The sequence below is a fragment of the Rhinolophus ferrumequinum genome, chromosome 28, assembly GCF_004115265.2.
Source record: "Rhinolophus ferrumequinum isolate MPI-CBG mRhiFer1 chromosome 28, mRhiFer1_v1.p, whole genome shotgun sequence".
Lineage (NCBI taxonomy): Eukaryota > Metazoa > Chordata > Mammalia > Chiroptera > Rhinolophidae > Rhinolophus > Rhinolophus ferrumequinum.
In genome coordinates, this window is record NC_046311.1 from 66,456 (window position 1) to 88,603 (window position 22,148).

At 38.1% G+C, this 22,148-nt stretch overlaps 1 protein-coding gene and 1 pseudogene across 1 annotated transcript in view; both read left to right on the top strand.

Moving 5' to 3' along the window:
- SCAPER (S-phase cyclin A associated protein in the ER) overlaps positions 1–22,148 on the top strand; it is a 218,092-nt gene that overhangs the window by 22,080 nt on the left and 173,864 nt on the right. The window contains exons 5-8 of the mRNA XM_033099943.1: positions 3,589–3,786; positions 9,848–9,948; positions 13,540–13,656; positions 16,577–16,737. Of these exons, the coding sequence (XP_032955834.1) occupies positions 3,589–3,786; positions 9,848–9,948; positions 13,540–13,656; positions 16,577–16,737 (577 nt within the window). The remainder of the gene's footprint in view (positions 1–3,588; positions 3,787–9,847; positions 9,949–13,539; positions 13,657–16,576; positions 16,738–22,148) is intronic.
- On the top strand, positions 7,843–8,902 carry LOC117018747 (dnaJ homolog subfamily C member 17-like; annotated as a pseudogene).

Here is a 22,148-nt window from a genome sequence, read left to right on the forward strand (position 1 = left end):
CCGCCCATACGTTCCAGCCATCACGCTCTTTGGTATTTACCCAGAGGAGTGGAAAACGGGTGTTTGCAGCAGCTTTAGTCATAATTCCAAGAACTTGGAAGCAACCAGAGGCCCTTCGGTAGGTGATGGATAAGTAAACGGTGGTCCGTCCAGACCATGGAATATTATTCGGTGCTAAAAAGGAGTGAGCTCTCACGTCATGAGAAGACCTGGAGGAAACTTAAATGCATGTGACTAAGTGAAAGAAGCCAATCTGAAGGCCACACACTGATTCCAGCTGCACAATGTTCTGGAAAAGGCAAAACTGTGGAGACGGGAAAATGATCAGTGGTTGCCAGGGATTGGGGAGGAGGAAGGAGAAGCACCGAGGACTTTTAGGGCAGTGAAAATCCTCTGTACGACACTGTGCTGATGGCTACCTGCCATTAGACGTGTGTCCAAACCCATAGGAAGTACACCACCAAGAGTGAACCCTAGTGTACACTATGCACTTGGGGTTATTATGCTGTCAATGCACATGAAACAAATGCATCTTCAGTTTTATATACCTATGCTTTTTTCTGGAAATAGGTCCATAGGTGTCATCACATTCTTAGGGGAGTCAATGAGCCCATTTGAGAGAGATGAGTTAAGAAATCTCAGTGTCTTCATTCCTCTTTCCCTCTCCTGTCCTTTTGTCTTTTCCCCTCAAAAGTCATTTAGTAACACAGTACCATTTCATGGAATCCAGTTGTGTCTAACCTTTGCCAAAAGTTTAGATTGCTTCATCTTCTATTAGGTGTTTTGGCAGGAGTTAGGCACAGTAAACCGTAAAATGGTGTAGTTACCTGATTTTGAATTTTGGCTTTGTCACTTATTTAGTGTGAAACATTGGGTTCATCATTTAATTTAACTGAAGTAAATCTCAGTTTTTTCCTCTCTTAAATGGAAATAACAGCATCTATGATATAAATTTTTTTTAAAGACTGAATTAAATATAACTGTATGGAAAGTATTTAGCCCAGTGCCTGGCAAATAGCCACTATGCCATGACTGTCAGATGCTGCTTCAGTTATTATGATAACTGCTGTTACTTCTGGCAGTGGTAGGTAAGAACCCTGGACCTTGAAACTCTGTACAGATTGATTAGCCTCAACAATCTGTAGCACTTCTTCTGCCTTTCTTCACAATTTTGGTGATCTTGTCATTAGTGTATTCACATTTTTTTCCTAAGAGCATATTTCTCCTCTTTACCTTTCTCACTGTAATCAGATCTAACTTATTATGTGCTTGCTGTGTGCTAGATGCTATGTGACTGGTTTGTGAATATTGCAGCAGAAGTTGGAAGACTGGCTTCTGGTCCGAGTTCTGTCGCTCAGCCTTTTGACTTTGTCAAGAAACTCAATGTGAGCCTCAGTTTTGTAAAGTACAAAATAGGAGTGATAGCATTTGTCCTGTATTTACAGTTTGTTGTGATGATGAAATGATACGTTTCAGAAGTCCTTCATAAACTGTAAATAAGCACGCAAACGTAAAGGGTTACTATTTTTGTCACAATTACTGTCACCTTGCACAGTACAGCATTTTCGATGGACCTACCTCATTGTAGCTTCTGCCTTTCTGGAATCTTTTTCGGTAACAGCCTCACATAGCGCAATCATAAAGAATAGAAATGTCCTAACTTGAAAGCAGTATTATCTATTCTACATTGTGAGAACAGATGGTAAAGTATTTGAATTATATACATGTGGGTGCATGACAGGGCAGACACATAAATGGGTGAATGAATGAAAGTATTTTTGAATGTTTCTTAAGATTAGAGTCTGAATTTACAGGAAGCTACTAACCCTTTGCTGGTCACTGTACAAAAAATTTGTGAGGGAGGTATAATTTGGGAAACTTCCCCAGTTCATTTTAACTTTGGGTGGTATATAGGAAGAGAAATAAGGTGGTCTGAAATCTGGTAAAGGGCTATCGGCACAGGGCCTGGGCAGCAGCTTAGTGGTAGAGCTGAAATCGAGAGAGGGTCTTCTGTGGCTGTGTGATCTTGGACAGATCAGTTAACCTCTGGACCTCAGTTTTCAAAGCTGTAAAGTGGAGCTAATATTACATATTTCAAAATTGTGTGCAGGGAGTTAGAAGATTATGTGAAGTTGACTTCTAATCTATAATCCTGTATAAATTGTTAGTTACTGTTGTCATAGTTGTCAGGAAATTAATGACAGAATTAAGTGGTGCTTTGGGAGAGATGCTAGTTGAACTGGATTCTAACTTTAGTTGAATCCAAGAAGGGGGATGTTGACCATAATTCTTAAACCATTTATTACTAGGCCTGGAAAGGACTTCAGGAGCAGCTGAAGAAAAGGTTTTGTGGGTTTGTGATGATGACTTTCAATGTTACTACTTGGATGTTGCGAGTTTAGGCCTGGGTTTGCGCTGTAGATAAAATATTTGCAAATTTTTATTTGCTAAATTTGGCATCCCTAGTCTGGATGTGGGACTGGAAGAAGGATGATTCATTTCAATTTCAATCCCTTGAGAGGAGAGAGAGAGAGAACAAACGTGAGTGTGCACGTGTTGCTTTGCTTGCTTTTTGGTGGTGATGATTCTATGTAAGCTGAAGATTGGCTATGAAAGACTCATGAAGTATGGGAATCACTGTTATACTGAAGGCCAGAACTTAGCACAAAACAGGAGGCTGTTAGCCTCTATTTCAGATATTCTCTACCCTGGGGCTCTTCTGTGAAAAAAAAAGAAACAAAGAAGCAGACAGTAATGATACACCCCCATACGAAACAAACCCAAAGAAACCTAGGATTGTTTATTACTCTTAACTGTAGTAGAAGGTTGGTACTTAACTTATTTATCAGTTTGAGTAGCCACAGAGAATAAGTAACTTGTACTTCTAGGGACAAGCTTCAGGTTTGTGTTCTGAATTTAGGTCTTTACGTGCCCTACATGCTTATGTGTTTGGTAGAAGGATTTTGTGATAGTCTGTAAAACTATAGAATATTATGTTCTATTATCAATGTTGGCCTTTGAAATTGAGGAAACAATGGGTCACATAAACACCACAGTTACTTTATTTGATGAGTCTGCTCTGTAGCTGGTGCTTGATTTTATTAATCCATCAATGTTCTTTTATGATCACTTGTTTTGTATTTATATTTAATTTTTACTTTAGGTGCAAAAATGATTGAACATAACATTAAGCAACTGAATATACTACAATACATGTTGTATTCTAAATGAAAAGAACATATACAAGCAATTTCAAAATGTTGATGTTCCTACTTATTATTAATGTATGTAAATAAGCCATACATGTATTCCATTAAATCTGGAGCCACTTTAGTGGGTCCATTTAGAGTTGAAATCACTGTAATCTTCAGTATGACATGTCTGAAATTAAAATTAACCTTATAAACTTGCTGCTTCTGTTTACAATGCCAGGCTTTGTTTAGATGAATTCCGTGTGACATGATGTAAGTTGAAAAGGAGAATGTCATGTTTCAAAGTATTTGTGTTGAAAAATGTGCTTTGTATAAGGGTCCAATCCCTGGAGGATTTAAAAAAGTTTTTTTTTCATGTTTTGTTTTGCTTCACCAGAACACTGCAGTAGACTGTAAAATAACATCATCTACAACTGGAGATAAACAGTTTGATAAAAGTCCCACTAAAACAAGGCACCCTCGGAAAATTGATTTAAGAGCTAGATACTGGGCATTTCTTTTTGACAATCTTCGCCGGGCAGTAGATGAAATCTATGTAACTTGTGAATCAGATCAGAGTGTGGTGGAATGTAAGGTAAGGTTTGCTTCGAGGCTTCTAATCCATCTGGAGCCAGATTCCCCAATTTTTGCTACACCTGACTTGATCATTGACCTCAGTATAGAATACTGTGGTCGCCATGCTGTATGTTAGGTCCCTGGAACTTATTCATCTTACAGCTGAAAGATTGTACTCCTTGACCAACATCTCCCTGCTTCACACCACCCCTTGCAACCACTGTTCTTCGATGTGCTTCTATGAGTGCTTCATGTTTTTCTTGGTTTTGATTTCTTCATGTTTTTCTTGTTTTTTGGTATTACCTAAATTATGTACTTTTCTGTTCTGTGCAAGATTTCGTAGAAAGCTGTCTTGATTGTTTTCCTGGGCAAGAAATCAAAGGGATGGAGAGAGAGAGAGAGAGACAGAGAGACAGAGAGAGAGAGAGAAACACGATTATTTTAAAAATCTCTAGGCGCATTCTCTATTGCTACTGTAGGTGGCACTAGTGATATTTTCACATTCTTTGGTTTCATGTTTAATGTTTTTAGTTGCACTTTGCTCCCTTTTCGTTGAGATATTTATCACTTTCCTAATTCACTCTGGTCAAGGAAAAATTGATGGCTAACCATAAACAATCTTGGGAATGGAATGTCATCATAAGGTGTGTTTTTATTTTGCAATAACCTTATGTTCGTAATAGAGTAGTAAACAGATACGCAGCATAACCTGTCTCTAAAAAAAATCACTAAAAAGTCTGGCCTTTTAGTACATACAAACTATATATGGTGTTTTACACTTAATAAACTTATTTGGGGAAAAGCCAGAGTGATACATCTTTATAGAACTATTAGAAAGGTATAGCTTCTTCTGTTTCTATAGTGAACAGGGTTGAAAACCGTGAAATTCCTTATTTAACCTTTGCAATATATGTAGGGTCAAAGATAAGTTACATGCTGAAACAGTAGCTGTGTTTCCTCTAAAACTGGAAACAGCCAAAATAAGTTTTATATTAGCTTAAAAATATGATCAATCAGAAGCAGGTTTCAGGACGAACAGTAATTGAAATCATGCAAATTTATGGTTTGATTGTCACAATTATTACTATGAACATGTGAAACTTCTTATGTTTTAAAAATAACAATATTTTTAAGCAAAATCATATCCTTGGAGTTCAGTGAATCAGCATGTTACAGTAGAAAACACTATTGTACTTAATTTCTGGTTATAGTTTCTTGTATAAAATTAGCATGTGGCCCTAGATAATCTCTAGGTTAGCCCTAGAGAACAGTCAGATCAGCAGATTCTTAGATTTTATGATGAGAAATAACAGAAGGTTGATTGAAGAAATCAGATTTGTTTGTAAAATGTGTACTTACTAGAAATGAGTTTGAAAAACTGTGATCATGTCTCTGTGATGGCAGAAGAAACTCATGCCCTCTTTCTCTGATACTATATTCGAGGAAGCGACACTTGGCTGAAAGACACTGGCTTTTTTTTCTGCCTGTTTGTCACTCATCTACACAAGGCTTTGTGAAAGTTTAACAGTAATAGAAGTTTGTTCAAGTTGTGGGTTGTAAGAATGAGAAGTTTCTAACCGAGTGAGAGGAGTAGACGTGTGTTCTCTGTTCTTTGTACTGTGCCAAATGCTCGCAGGCTCATGTTGAGAAATTAAATCTGGTAGCTTAAGAGTGCTTTTAATACTCTACTACTCTCCCCATCCAGGTCTTACAGGAGGTGATGTTAAAAGATACAGTGTAGCATTTGGTCGAAGTATGTGCTGGGTGTATAACACCTAGATTTCTTTTTTTTTTTGTTTTTCTTTTTTCTATTCTCTTCTACAAGCACTTCTGTCACCTCATTTGATTAGTAGCTTTGTGAGATACATAACCCGGATTTCCCCCTCATTTTACAGGTGGATTCATCCCAAGATTTGCAGGTGAACTGACAAGACTTATCCCTCTTTGATTTTTGTGTTTTAGCCTTCGTTAAGTAACCACAGTTGAGTTCTTTGTTTCATGTGTAAAATGCAGTTAATAATACCTACATTATGTAATTCACTTGATGAGTGTAACACGACAGTGCAAAATGTATTTCCTGTTTCAGCCAGGATTGCTGACCAGACCCCACCTCTGTAATCAGAACAGGCTCAGTTTTTCATTTCTGGATTTGGAAGATGTGCCTGTTACGCTATCAGCCACTTCGCTGCGTGCCTTGCTATGCACTGACATCTCCACAAAACTGTACTCTCCCCGTCACTACTACGTTCTCCCTTCTCCCTTAGGAAGTGGCCAGGAGGGTGGGCGATCAAGGAGGTGGTGGCCAGCCATCCCTTCAGCGTGTTCTCGTGGACTTTTGTGGTGGGGCTTGCATGCTCATGCGTAAAGATGACTGAATGGCAGTAACAGTGCTGAAAGTGGTGTACTTGCCGTTTTGCTTTCGGATAGTTTCCACTTTGAACTGCTTATTCCGTTACGTAGCTTTAAAAAAAAGAGGTTCTTAATAATAATCCTTTCAAAACTTCCTCCACTTTTGGTAAAGCTCTTTCTTTTCCAAGGTTCCATTTTTCACCGACTTGTCCTGTGGCCTCTGACGCATGTTTCCACCCCTTCCTCAGCACGGGTTCCCCACTGTGCTCCTTCCTGTAGCTGAACTGGAGGCTGTATCGATGTCCTGGGCCCTGGGGCCTGTGCACCAGTATTGTGTGTCAGGAGGACAAAGGGATGGCGCCAACCATCCTGCTCTGGGCGCCAGTAACTAGAATTAATTACAAACCAATCAAATCCGTTGCAGCCAATTGGTAAACTAATTGGTAATTTTAGCTGTACATCTATATGTAGTGATCTGAATGCCCATAACATTACTTTCAGAGCCACTTTTGTTCTGTTTCATCCTGCTTGACAAAATGGCCTTCATAGCTGTGGGGACAAAGATGTGCATCGGTGACTGTGAGGCCGCTCCAGCTGCTTGTCTTGTTTGTGTCCCTTGTTCATAAGACACGACTCGGGTTACAGCTGCATGGTACCCCTCTGATCATTTCCGATAACGTTGAGCTAAACATTCCTTAAAATAGGTTGTTTAAGTCACCAAAGGTAGTTTCTCTGTGCCAACTGGTATCAGAGGCATAGCTGCTTATATTCTTGTCCTTTAGAGGGGTGTTGTTTCTTCTTCCTCTTCGTCCTCCTCCTCCGCCACCCCTAAAAGGGAAATTCAGACTCTTACTGCCAGTGATTTGGCACGAAGGATTACCTTTGAAAGGAAATCAACAATACTGCTTTGTTCAGAAGAGTTTAACTTTTGTGACTAAAGTGAGGTTGGTACTGTATTTCGTTTGCGAGTAATTTGGCAAAGAATTATTATTCTTTGGCCTGATTTCCAAAGTCTAGCTATATCTTTTTAAACATTCGTAAGTGAAAAGTGTTTTTGAGGTCTTTGAGTGCCACTGATACTAGAAAATCAGTTCAAGACATGTTATGAAAACGTAATACACTTATAAAACAAATGATGGTTTTCTAAACTTAAATTTAATGGGTAACATTGTTTAATTAAATTACATAAATTTCAGGTGTACAACTTTCTAATGCAACATCTATATACGCTATGATGTGGTCACCACACGAAGTCAAGTCTCCTTCCATCACCTTGTATTTCACCCTTTGCCCTGTTTGTCCTCTCCTTATCCCACTTCCCCTCTGGTAACCACCATTCTGTTGTCTGTATCAAGGTGTTTGGTTTTTTGTTTGTTTGTGGCTTGTGTTTTATATCCCATATATGAGTGAAATCATATGTTTCTTGTCCTTTTCCATCGGACATTTCATTTAGCATGATACTCTCAAGATCCAGCCATGTTGTCATACATGGCAATATTTCATCTTTTTATGGTTGAGTGGTATTCCACTGTGTATATGTACCACATCTTTATCCAGTCATCTGTTGAAAGCCACTTGTGTTGTTTCTATGTCTTGGCTATAGTAGAACTCATACAACTTAACAAGAAAAAAACAAACAATTTGGTTAAATTGATCAGAGGACCTGAATAGATACTTTTCCAAGGAAGACATACAGATGGCCAATAAATATATGAAAAAACGCTCAGCATCACTAACGGAAATGCAAATCAAAACTACAATGAGAGAGGCAAGGTTGGAACCATGGTGGTGACTGAGGAGCTCTTACAGATGGACCTCTACGCGTTGCTAGGTATTGAGGAGAAGGCAGCGGACAAAGAGGTGAAGAAGGCAGATATGCAGAAGGCCCTCTCCTGCCACCCTGACAAAAATCCGGATAATCCCAGAGCAGCTGAACTCCTCCACAAGCTTCCTCAGGCCTTGGAGGTACTGACCGACGCTGCAGCCAGGGCTGCGTATGACAAGGTCAGGAAAGCCAAGAAACAGGCAGCAGAGAGGACCCACAAACTTGATGAGAAAAGGAAGAAAGTGAAGCTTGACCTGGAGGCCCAGGAGCGGCAGGCCCAGGCCCAGGCCCAGGGCAGTGAGTAGGAGGAGGAGAGCCGGAGCAGCAGGACGCTCGGGCAGGAGATCCAACGCCTGTGAGAAGAAGAGGGTTCCCAGCAGCTGGAGGAGCAGCAGAGGCTGATCCAGGAGCAGATACGCAAGGAATTGGAACAGAGGGTGAGAGGAAAGGCAGAAAATCCTGGAGGAACCCCCAAGCTCAAGCTAAAATGGAAGTGCAAGAAGGAGGACGAGTCAAAAGGTGGCTACTCCAGAGATGTCCTCCTGCATCTTTTTCAAAAGTATGGAGATGTGCTCAACCTGGTGCTTTCCAGTAAGAAGGCAGGCACTGCCGTAGTGGTTTGCAACTGTCAAGGCTGCGGAGCTGGCTGTCCATAATGCAGTGGGCCTGCTCGATAACCCTCTGAAGATTTCCTGATTGGAGGGACGTGGAGGGCATGGAGGACCCCAGCCACCCAGGACTGTCACAGGACTCAGTGGTGTCTGAGAGGGACTACGGGAGCCTGGTCATGATGCGCATGCGCCAAGCTGCCGAGCGGCAGCAGCTGATCACCTGGATGCAACAGGAAGACACGGTGGCGCAGCTCACGTAGCCTCCAGCCCAGCCACCCACAGCCCTTTTTTTAAACGTCACCAGTAAAGTTTTTTGAGTCTTAAAAAAACAAAAAACAAAACTACAATGAGATCCCACCTCATATCTCTTACAGTGGCTATTACCAGTAAGACAGGAAGTAACAAGTGTTGGAGACAATGTGGACAAAAGGGAACTGTCATGTCCTGCTGGAGGGAATGGCAGCCTCTTTGGAAAACCATTTACTGTTATTTACAGTAGCACCTACACTTACCCTGTGATTCAGCAATTTCACTCTCGGATTTATATTCATCAGAAATGCACACGTATGTGCAGAGGATGTCTACACGAATAACCGCACATAATTTGTAATATCAAGAATTTGTGAACAGTAGATTGGATAAATAAACGTTCATGTAATAGAATGCTGTTCAGTAGTGACCTTGGATGTCAACGATAAATGAATTGCAGGTACAATCTGCAATATGGGTGAACCTAGTTAACAGATGTACAAGAGAAAGTCACAAAATATTATGTACTCTGTGAGTTCATTATTATGGATTTCGAAGTCAGGCAAAATTACACTAGTGGAGGTTCAAGCAGTGTTTGCCTTGGAGAGGGATGGAGTAATGACAGGGAGAGTACACCAGGAAACTTTTAGACACTGGCATTATGATATTTTTTGTCCTGGGTGGTGGTTGCATAGGTCTTTGCTTTGAAATAATTTATCTGAACATTTATATTTTGTGCATTTCTCTTTTTATTGACGTTCACAATAAAAAAGTTTAAAGGAATAGTCACTTGGGGAGGTCTTGAGATGAAATATATCAATAACATCTCTTGGTGTTTAGGCTCTCAGATTCAATCATTTTCTACCAAACAGTAAGAGTGCAAATAAAACAGAAACCAAAAAACTAGATCAGTAAGTTCTGCAGTGTCCTCAATGAGGAGAATAATGTAAAAATGATTAATTCCAAAGTCCTCCCTTCTAAAGTGTTTTTTGGAAATTTTCAGTCTTAGGAATGGAATTCAGTGTTTGTTGTTCATTTTCAATTAGGAAGTGCTAATGATGCTGGATAACTATGTCAGAGATTTCAAAGCATTGATTGACTGGATTCAACTTCAGGAAAAGCTAGAGAAGACAGATGCTCAAAGCAGGTAATGAACTCTGATCTTTATATTCATACCAGCTACCATTTTCTAAAATAGTCCCTGAAATTGACAGTGAACTTGACACTCAGCTTAACTTGAAACTTGTAAAAATCTGAAAGTTGGGAGCTGCAGTTTTCATTCTTTCAGTAACAGATATTTTTTTTGGTACCTACTAGTACACTTTTATCCAGTGCAGAAATTTAACTGCCGAATATGATCCATTTACTATTCTCAAGAATGTGTAGTCTAAGAGTGGGGTAAAATAGAACTTCCTGCTACCAAAAAATATTGCAGCTGCTCAGAAAAGGACAGGGTCACAGCTCTTTAGGGGGTAGACCAGGAAAGCGTTCATGAAGCATGCAGAAGTGGTGAAAGGCTGTGATGGATTTTAATAGGCGGTTGGCCTTTCAAATGAAGGGAGTGAATTAAGACTCTTGTGGATGTGCAGAGCCAGTGTGAAGTGAAGGTAATATAGGGAAAGGTGTAGTTTCTCTTCTTGATGTACTAGGTGGTGAGGCAAACTGATGACTTTTAACTAGGAATAATGAGAGATCAAAGCTACTTTACAGATCTTCTTTGGAATCCGCACATAACATCTGAGTGCCATGTGCCAAGTTCGGGAACCTTTTTGATGCAGAAAACAGACTTATTTCCTGCCCTTGTGAAGCGTATGGTGCATTCACAGGAAAGGCCTGTCAAACGCTTAGTGTTATGCAAAGTGCCATCACAGAGAAATACAGTGCGGTTTGGGAGTATTAGAAAAGACACCATTGGCCAGTTTGCCGAGTCCAGGAGAGCTTCCCCAAGGAGGTTCTGCTTAAGTGAGACAGAAATAGCAAGTAGGACTCATTTGACAAAGAGAGAAGAAAAGCGTGATTGCCTTGGAGGTGATGGTACATGTGATATCCAGGGTTGGAAAGGTGCACAGTAGAGGCGGGACTTCAGAGTTAGCAGGGCTGGCGAGTGGAGAACAAGAGGAGCCGAACATACAGTGAGTCTAGACAGGCAGGCTGGGACCAGATTATGTAGGGCTCTGTAGACATGATCAAAACTGTACACTTTATTTGGAGCCATAAAAGGTTTTTTTATACGTGAAATCTTATCCCTTTTGAACTGGGGCAAGTCACATGGAGCTACAATGATGCCCTTTTACCCAGAGAAAACAGGCCCAGGCTGCAGCTTTGCCTTGAAGTGGAACCATCCAGTAGAGAATGCATCTTTTGTCCCATCCTAACATATCAGCCCTGTGGGGGCACCAAGAGAGTGAAGGAATCCCAAGAGACATCCCCAAGAAACAAAATCCAGGGCAACCATGATATGTTAATCCTTTTAACATTTTTGTTTCTCACAATAAAAAATGTTGATACGGCTTTTTTGATGCCTGCTTTACCCGCACACAGTCCCTCCATGGGTCAGGCCGAGTTGTATTTGTTTGGACCAAGTAGTTTTGCCCTTACTCCCAGATAATAGGTGATCAGATCTGGTGTCTGGAGGGTGCATTCCTTCACTGGGTTGAACCAGGGTGAGAGATTGTCATGCTCATTGGGGACTGGTGAAGAGAAGCAAAGGAAAGCAAGTTCAAAGAAAATGGAATAGACGCTGAGAGAGAAGCAGAGATGAAAGAAATCAGATGGGTTTTGAGAATTCAAGTGTTTTAAAGCCTGTCCCTTCCAAGTATAATCTTTATGAGCCATGATTTAACAACCCAACTACCCCGGTGTCCTTGACTTTGTACAGTTTATACCCTTATGGTAAATCTTTATTTTCTCTTTTATTGAACTTGAGTTTCTGTTTCTTTATTCAAAAAGGGTCTATAATATAACTACCAATGTGTACAGAAAAGATAACTAGATTTTTATTTCTTGCTTGCAAACTCCAATCAGCTAGCCGGTAGCTGTGTTGAAGATTGTACCGAGGAGATTCTGAGGCCAAGTCCAAGCTCAACAGTGGGCCCTGTCCTGACCTCCTGGTTCAGAAGCATAGCTGAGGCATTTCTTCTTACCTTAAACAGTTACCAGCATTTTTCCTCTTTGTCTCCTGAGACCGCTCTTAGGTATACAGAGCAACCTTAAATTCCCTGTAGATGGCAGTATTTAGCTTACCTTCCTCCAATCATGCATCAAAATTCATTTCACCAACACTTCAGATTTAAATGTAAAAGCTGAAGTGGTTATATACTTAGAGAAGAAAATGTAGATCTTAGAGAAGAAAATGTAGATCGACATTTATATATTTCTGTGGGGAAGGACTTTGTAAGACAAAGTAACAAACCACAACGGGAAACATTGATAGGCTTGACGTAATAGGAAGAAAATACTGCCTTTCTATAATAAAAATATTAAAAGTGAAATAGTTACATCATCTGTGCCAAAGGACTTGTAGCCATAATAGTAATAATAGCAGTGTTAGTAGTAAATGATTTCAAATCAGTTAGGAAATGATAAAAATCCCAGTAGAAAAAATGGGCAAAAGATACCAACGTGCAAATCCCAGAAGAAGAAATTCAGTGGCTGTTAAAGAAGTTCAATCTCAGTAGTGATGATAATAAACGTAAAAATTTGAAAACCAAAAACCATTTTGCCATTGCATTTTTTTTTTAAAGTTACACACCACAACTGAAATTCCTGTAGGAAAAAGAAATCGTCACAAGACTGAAACTCTAGCACAGGAGTCAGCAAACTTTTTTTGCAAAGTGACAGGTAGTAAATACTTTAGACTTTGCAGGCAACACTGCCTTTTCTCAGGCCAATGAAAAATTTAAAACAAGGTATCAACGGTTGACAAGGTGCAAGGGACATGGGCACTTATCTGGTGGAAGTATAATTTGCCACAATCTTTCTGAAAGGTGATTTGCCAAAAAATTGTCAAAACCTATTGACTTTATTTGGATAACCTTTTACCTGAATTTTCTTGTTTTCTAACAACCTATCTCACTTATTAATGAGGGGAAGAAATCACAATCACTAGATTGAATGGAGAGTAAAAGGCAAGGGGATTCTCGAGAGTTATGGAGGTCTAACTGAAGGCCTTGTGGTAGAGAAGACGCTGCTTGAGAAACCATTTTAGTGAAGATTGTGCAACGGATGGATTATGGGCCAGTGAGGAAGGAGGAGTAGTTGGCTTTCCCAGCAGAGAGCAGTGAAGTGCTGAGGCTCCCACTCGTCTGGGGGATTGAGGTAAAGGAAGGAGACTTCGTGTTTGACTGTGTATTCTTCATTTAACCCTCACCACTGTATTTGCATCCTGATCCCAGTTCTACACACTCAGTTCTCTGGGACATCAGACCTGATTAGTAGCCTGATTAGTACCATTGCTTTTGTAATATGTTTTAGCTGGCTGTGTGGAGGCTTCAAAAATGTAAGTATAATGTCATGTCTCTGAAAGCCTGTGGCCCCTGTTTGTGAAGCAGGGCCACATGGCCCTGAAGCATTGCCTGTGATTGCTTCCTGGGAATATGGTGACTTTTTGGTAGACAGTGCTCTAGGGGAGAATTGTGACTCAATTCTGTTTGTATTACCCACTAACAACCAACAGAAGAGATTGAGTTGCCCCTCTTTTCTCTGTTAATTTAATCTGCTGTGTGTCTTGAATTGGCAGACCAACTTCATTGGCATGGGAAGTAAAGAAGATGTCTCCTGGACGCCACGTGATTCCAAGTCCATCAACAGATAGAATAAGTGTAACATCAAATGCTCGAAGAAGCTTAAATTTTGGGTGAGATGAACTCAAGAATACCTACTAAGGCTTTCATTACAGTAAATTATTTTCTCTGGATAATACAGTATTATAAAACTGCTATTCCAGTACAAAAACACCCATGTACGTTTGTGGTGGTTATGTATATGTTCAAGTTTTCTTTAAAATCCAGGAGACTAAAGTTTAACTTTAGGCAATGTAGTATTCAAACATAATTAGGATCCAAAAAGTTAAACCCATAAAAGTATTTCATGCTAAATCATTCGTAACATGAACTGGTGATTTCTTTCAAAACAAAAGATCTGAACGTGTATCCCGTGTTATTGTCATGTAAATTACATCTTTATACAACATAAATCCCATCAACACAGTTTTAGCATTATTGTTTTATGCAGTTGTCTTTTAAATCAGGAGAAGAAAAGAGTTAGAGAAGATTAAAAAAACACCACATTGATACTGTTTTTTTGTATTTACGTATGTAGTTACTTTTACTGGTGCTCTTTATTTCTTCCCATGGAATCAAGTTACTATCCAGTGTCTTCTCACTTCAGCCTGACAGGGACTCCTTTAGCATGTCTTGTTGAGCAGGTCAGCTAGCGACAGTTTCTTTAGTTTTGTTTATCTGAGAAGGTCTTAATTTAGCCTTTCGTTTTCGAAGGATAGTTTTGTAGTACATAGAATTCTTTGTTGAAAGTCGTTTTTTTTTCAACACTTTGAATATGTTCTCTCCCAGCCTTCTGTCTTCCATGGCTGATCTGAAATAAACTGCTGTTCTCATTGGGATTCTTTTATGAGATGCCTCCCTTTTGTCTTGCTTCTTTTCAGATTCTTTGTCTTTCAGTAGTTTGACTGTATGATGCATCTAGATGTGGATCTCTTGAGTTTATCCTGCTTTGAGTTCGTTGAGCCTTTTGGATGTGTAGATGAATGTTTTCCATCACATTTCGGAAGTTTGTGTCTTGTTATTTCTGCAAATATTCTTTTTGCCCCTTTCTCTCTCTCCTTTTGTCTGGGAATCCCAGTATACCTACTGTGTTTCCCCGAAAATAAGACCTAGCTGGACCATCAGCTCTAACGCGTCTTTTGGAGCAAAAATTAATATAAGACCCGGTATTATATTATGTCATATTATATCATCATATCATATCAGATCATATCATATCATATCATATCTCATATCATATCACAGACCCGGTCTTATACTACAGTAAAGTAAGAATGGGTCTTATATTACATTTTGCTCCAAAAGATGCAGTAGAGCTGATTGTCTGGCAAGGTCTTTTTTTCAGGGAAACACCGTATGTTAGCACTATTGTTGCTGTTCCACAGGTCTTTGAGGCTCTCTGTTCACTTTTCTGCATTTTTTGTTTCTTTATGTTTCTCAGATTAAATAATCTCAATTGAAGAGATCAACTTTGATCATTCTTTATTTTGCTAGCTCAAATCAGCTGTTGCGCACCTCTGGTGAATTTTTCCTTTCATTTATTGCACTTTTGAACTCCAGAATATCTATGTAGTTCTTTTTATATTTACTTTCTTTTTATTGATTTTCTGTATTTCGTGAAACATTCTTTCCCTCATCATGCCACAGTCATTTTCATCTTTTGTCACTACTGAACCTTGCATATACTTGAATTAATTAACGTTTGTATTGTGTTATACTTTTTTAAATATTGAATTCTTTGTACTTATACTATGACATTCTTTATGGCAAGATCTTTGTCATATCTTCTGTATCCCAAGCACTTAGCATTGTACTGGCACTTAGACTTCATTAAGCGTTTTTCATTAGAACCTAATTTTTGCATTCAAATGAGATTATCACATAGTAGTATTACCTTGGGTGTGAGGGTTGATGGACTTTGGAACCTTACAATATTTGACTTTCGTGGAGTTCATTCAAGTGTATTCAAGTATGATTTTAAGGGAAGTTCCCTTATAGTGCATTTCATTGGTGTGTGGTTCAGAGTGCTGTACAGTGTATGGTTCGTTTTAATTCTAGGTGCCTTTAATGCATACATGGTAAAAGTCCTCGTACTGATCTCCGTCTGCTCGTACTGTTGGCTTAATTGACACTCTTTATTATCATAGTGAGACATACTGTTTTCCCAGCGTGCTGAAAAATGGGGGCTCAGAGACTAACTTTAGTATACCTACTCACTTCTGCTGTTACTTGCCAACTTAGATGCTTACTCAGAATCTGTAGTTAGTTACCAAACTTGTTTATTCAAGTTGTCTTCATTATTTTAACTCATGAATTCAAATATTAACTAAGCCAATAAAATTGAGTTAAAAAAGAGTCATTGTTCTCATGAAAACTAAGACAAGTTTTTGAAAAGCTTTGATAAAGGTGTAAACTATTAAAATTAAGTTTTGCTGTCAAATGAGGAGTGGATAGGACAACTATGAAAGACTGGAGAAAATATTATAACAGGAAGGATTTTACACTTAGATTGTTTGATAGGTGTCACTAAAGTCTCACTCGATTTTAAAGGAACTGAAACTGGACATTGTCAATGAGGCATCAAGCTTGTGTTTCAAGTAAGAAGTATACACACAGAAAAAGCTTCTTTTAATAGTGTCTGTCAATAGATTGGCAAATTAATGCATATGCATGTCATTAAAAGGTGTGAGTTTTAAATGAAAATAAAAAGTTTAAGGTATATGCGTATCTTTTAAGATTCCCAATTTAACTGAAATTTTTTTTAAGCTGAACTAATAAGAGTATATTATCTTTGATACCATATGTTACGCTGTATTAAATTAAGTGTTAGACCAAGATAAATTTATGAATATATTTGCCTGAAGTTGCTATGTTAGTATGTTTCTCCATATTTGTGAATACATACACACACAAATCCATTTAATATTTAAATGTAGTACATGTATATTTAAAACTTTTATATTTGATGTATTAATGCAGCCAATTTATTCCTAGGGCTTCACCTGGCACAGTGGCTGCTCCCCGTCTGGCTCCCACAGGTGTCAGTTGGGCCGACAAGGTAAAGGCTCATCACACAGGCTCTACTGGTTCTTCAGATGTGACACCTGTCCCGACTTGCCCACCAGTGACAGTACAGAAGACTTCCTGCAAAACTGGCAAGTGACTTTGAATCATCCTTCTTATGAAGTAGACAGGTGGATATATCTGGAAGTATTCATTTCAGTTGACATTGGTGCTAATAGCATCATATTTAGCTTTGTGCATCATTTATATGATAATTTGCACTAGTTAAAACCATAAAATAATCTTTAAAAACCATATGAAAGCTTATGGAGGTCATTCTAGTCTCCGGTTTGCTCTGTGTAAACTTCAAGGAGAATGAATTCTTTTGTCAATTCATTTATAAGCTAGGTCCTTTATGACTCCTTTGACTTAAAATAGAAAAAAAATAGGCTAGACCATCCTCTATGTACTAAACACTTTTAAGTCACGAGCCACGATTTCATTAATATTTAAATGATATTTTGGTACTAAAATAATATTCTGTGTTTGTCTTTGCTTACACATCTGTTTTTTATACATCAGAATAATGAAGGGGTTCAAATAAATAGAAGGGCTATTATTCTGAGGGTCCATTTGGAATTTATGCCATAAAAATTCCCTTCATAAAATGGTTTTATATAGAAATCCAGAGTGGATATTTTTTTATATATCTAAGGATAAGGCTTAGATTTTAGGATGACAGTAAGTAATAATGAATTTGTTGTGAATTAAGGAGCAACTTAAGAATACTGCTTTTTTTCCTTCAATGAAAGATCCCTTTGATGCTTTTTTTAGTTCAGAAAGAAATGTTTTATTGGATGTAACAAAGACATTTTCACCATTACATTACGGATTTTTTGTTCTGTTTTGTTTTTACACTTTTGTTTTAGTAAATTGTATGTGCTGATTTCAAATAATATTCCTTACTTTTACCCAATATATTGCTCTTCCTTTCTCTATAAAGACTAAAAAGTAGAAAATTGAAAATAGGCATGAGTACTTACTCTTAGGAAAAGGTAAGAAAATGTGGAATCAGAAAGTTTAGTTGCTGTATCTTGAAAAAGTCTGAGAGAAATCTGTTAAAAAATCAAAATTGCAAAAACACTTAAAGCATCATGGCATTAGCACATATCATGGTTTTCTTTAAAGCAGTACTCTCAGATAATTCACGAGTGTGACCATTTGATTGAGGTGAAATGGCAGATCATGTTTATAATGGGGCTTAAAAATACCTTTGTTAATGTAGCAGGAAATTTTGCTTCCATCCACTTTGGTCTTCAGTTTTGCGGTTTTGATACACAGATGTGGTATATATCTTAAGACACTCAGAGTAACAGTATCTATAGTACTGAAGTTTGTAACGGTATACTATAAAATCATTTTTGTTAAAGAATAAGCACATGCTTTTACTTTGCTCTTTTCCTAAACTCAACTAAAGTGAAATAATAAGATTTAAAAATAGGACTTAAGGAAAAAGAGACAGGAGAAGAGATGATATGAACAAAATTTGGGAAGTTAGAAAATAGAAAGACCAGTGGTGACATCTGACTAAGCTAACTGAATCCTAAGCACAGTCGGCCAAACTGTTATGTTCTACAGAATTCCCCAAAGGATCAGGTAAAGATAGAGGCTATACTTGCATGTAAGAAGCATCCTGAAATCTCCCCACAGCCCCTTAACTATGAATAGTAGGATGACTGTATCCCCCTCACCAAAGTAGAATATTGGAGCTTTCTTCTATAGAGAAGGTTAAAAAAGGTGGGTTAAAAAAGGTGGAATCTGACCCAGGCACATTGGAAGGTGGGAGTATTGTATTTAAAAACAAGGAGATTAAGTGAAAAGCTATGTGCATATAAAGATAATGTAGAGATGCCTTACCTTCACTTCCAGTTCAAGCCCTCTTCTCCCACTGAATGCCAGGTTTCCAGATGAAGAGAGCCCACAGCCAAGGAACGCATCCCACATCTGCTATAGATCATGAGATACTGGTCTTTGAGGCTGATACTGTAATTGGATGAGTGTCTCGTAGTCTTGGGCAATCTGAAGCCAGATAGTCTGCAAAGAGGGGTGCCAATGATTTCTTCCCTCCCTGTGCATACACGGCACTCCACTGTCAAGTAGTCGAGTCTGTTTTCCGTCCCCTTGAATCTTTGGTTGGCCCTGTGACTTGATATGATCAGGAGAATGTGACAAGAGGATGTTTGGTACATTCCCAGCCTAGCCCTTTAAGAGGCATTTGTACCTTCCATTTTCTCCTTATTGGAAGCCAGCTTCCCTGTAGAGAAGCCCAGGATAGGCCACTAGTAATGAGAGACCGTGTGAAGAGAAACATGCCTCGAGGAGGAGCACCTAGTTGTCTCAGGCAACAGGTAATGCCAAGGCTTCAGGCATTTGGTGAAGCCGTCACTAACACTCTGGCCTCAATTGAATGCCCTTGCCGACACCACGCTGAGATGAGATGAGTGTACTCACACAGCACTCCTCAGAGTCCTGCCTCAAAGAATTGTGTTGACATAACATGGTTAGTCTTTTAAGGTGCCAAATTTGGGGCCTGTTAGAAAAAATAGGTGATGGTAATATGTAGTATTTGAATCACAGGGGTCATAGAAAAAGAAGGAGAGAAAAGGAGGCCTCATTAAGGAGATAATTAAAGGAAATAACTCCTATGACTCTTTAGACCAAAAGGGCTCTTTAAGTATAATGGATGAAAATAGAGTGACACAAATCATGCTGGGAAATTAATGAATACTACAGATGATGAGAGGCTCTAAAAAATTAGAGAAAATAATCAGTTTGTATTCCAATGACCAAGAATCAGAATGGCATCTGCTTTTGCCAGACTATCGCTAGAAGCCAAAAGAAAATTGAGCAATATCTTCAAAATAATTTCCAATTTAAAAGTCTATGTCCAGCAAAATTGTTTTTTAAATATAAGAGTAGAAAAGACATTTCAAACATACAAGATCTCAAAAATTTGTTTCACCTCCATGGACCCAGTCACTATTGGAGGGAACCAGCACAGAAGAGAGGCAGGGGGAGTCATTTTGTGGTGGTAATCCCACGGTGCTGGCCGTACACCAGGTCCAGAGGGTTTTGGTGGTCACTGTGCTCTGGAGGAGAAGAATCCCAGAAGATAAATTCCTAAACCATATGATGTGTTCGCATATAGTAAGATGAGATTGGAAATGTAGCAGAGTTGACGTTGAATTAATTCTTAGAAAATATTGAGGCTAAATCATGGAAAGAAAAGAGATGAGAAAATGCAGAGAAGAGCACGAGAGGCACACCTTTACAGGAGTCTGAAGGGATGGAGTGAAATGGTGCAAAAGCAGCATTTGAATAGATAATCAGTGAGAATTTGCTCAAACTGTGGAAAGACATAGTCTTCTATTCAAGAAGCACTGTAAATCCCAAGGAGGAAAAATACAAAACAAATCTCATTTACATGCAATATACTAAAAATCAAGGAGAAAAATTTTACAAGTACTTGGAACTAAAAAAAAAAAAAAAAAAGCCTATTTTCAAAGGAGCAAGAAAATGCCAATAGATGATGGAAAGAAACCACATGACAGTGGAGTGACACGATTAAGACGCTGAAAGAAAATAACTGACAGTATAGAATTGTATATCCAGTAAAAATAGCCTTTAAAAGTGAAGGTGAAATAAAGAGAAACCCAGATAAATAAAAATTGAGAGAATCATACACTAAAGTAAATGCTACAGAGAGCTTTTAAGGTGGGAGGAGAATGATCCCAGATGGAAGGAAACTTGGAGACACACGCAAGAATGAGAAGCCTAGCAGTAAACATACGAGTAACATTGACTGTGAGACATAATGTAATGTCTAGTAGATATCTGTAGACATATGTAGAATATGAGCTATAGGTAGAATAAAAACTTATGACAAAAATCCAAAAGACATGGCAAGCCGGATAGCTCAGCTGGTTAGAGCTCGAGCTCTGAACAACAGTGCTGCCAGTTTGATTCCCACATGGGCCAGTGAGCTGCGCCCTCCACAACAAGATTAAAGGACAACGACTTGGAGCTGATGGGCCCTAGAGAAACACTGTTCCCCAGTATTCCCCAATTAAAAAAAAAAAAAGCTAACTAACATAGAAGTTTAAAAAAAAAAATCCGAAAGACAGGAGAGGAATAAATAGAGTTTTTGGTTTTTAGGGTCCTAGCATTGTGTGTGAAGTTACAAAAGTAATAATTTGTATTACGCATTGTAAGTAAAGGATGTTATAAATTCAAAAAATGACAGGGAAAAGTAGGAGAATGTTCAACTAGTAATATGACATTTTTGATTAAATCAAAAGAAGGCAAGAAATGAGAACACAGAAACAACGAATGAGACAAATCAAAACAAATTATAAGATGGTAGAAGTAAATGCAAATTTATCCCTATATTATGTGTAAGTGGTCTAAATATTAAAATTTAACAACAAAGATTGTAAGACTCCTTTAAAAATAAAGCCCAATTATATTGTGCTTACAAGAGATACACCTTCAATATGAAGATACCGAAGAGTCAAAAGAAAAAGACAGGAAAATATATTCCATGCTGATTACGCATGGAATATATTTTCAAATCAAAGCTGGTGTTGCTCTAATACCAAACAAAATAGACAAAGTAGAGAAGAAACATTTTAGAGAGATTTAAAAAAAATTTTAAAGGGTCATTTCAATAGAGAGAAAAAATAAATCTAAATTTATGTATACAAATAAATAATGTCTTTAAAACATATAAAGCTAAAAACTAACAAATGAGGAGGAAAATTGAAAAATCTATACTCATGGTGGGAGATTTTAACATAACTGTCCCAAAAACTAATAGTACAAGTAGACAAAAATCAGTGAGGATACAAAATAAACAACATGATAAACAACATGAAATTCACACAATTGATATGTCTCACAAATAATGCTTATTCTTTTCCATTTTTTCTTTTGATGTTTCAGTCTGGAAACTTTTTTTTGGTAGGGGTTAATATTTTTTAATTTTTAAAGATTTTTATTAAAACCATAGCTAAAATACAATATTATATGAGTTTCACAAGTACATCATAGCTGTTCAACATTTCTATACCTAAAGAAGTGATCACCATGATAAGTCCAGCAACCTTCAATCTAGAAACTTTACTGAAATGTCTTCTAGTCCACCAGTCCTCTGTTCTATCTGATCCATATTTTCTTGAATGTATTAATAATGGCTATTTTTTGAAGTCGATATCCAAAAAGTAAAATATCTGAACTACCTGTGGATTTGTTACTTTAAAAACATTTTTGAGGAATTTTCAGTTACTTGATCCTGTTTTATAGCCTGCCACTTAATATTTAGTTAAACGTTTAACATGGTGTATTAAAAATTATAGAGGCTCCTTCTAAAAATATTTGAGTTTTCTCTTGGCAAGAAGGTACAGTACAAGCATATCACCTTAATTCTGTCAAGGTTTGGTTTGAGGTTTTATTAAACTTGATATGTTTTAGTTTGGTCTTTATTCTTTTCAGGGTGTCAGCTGAA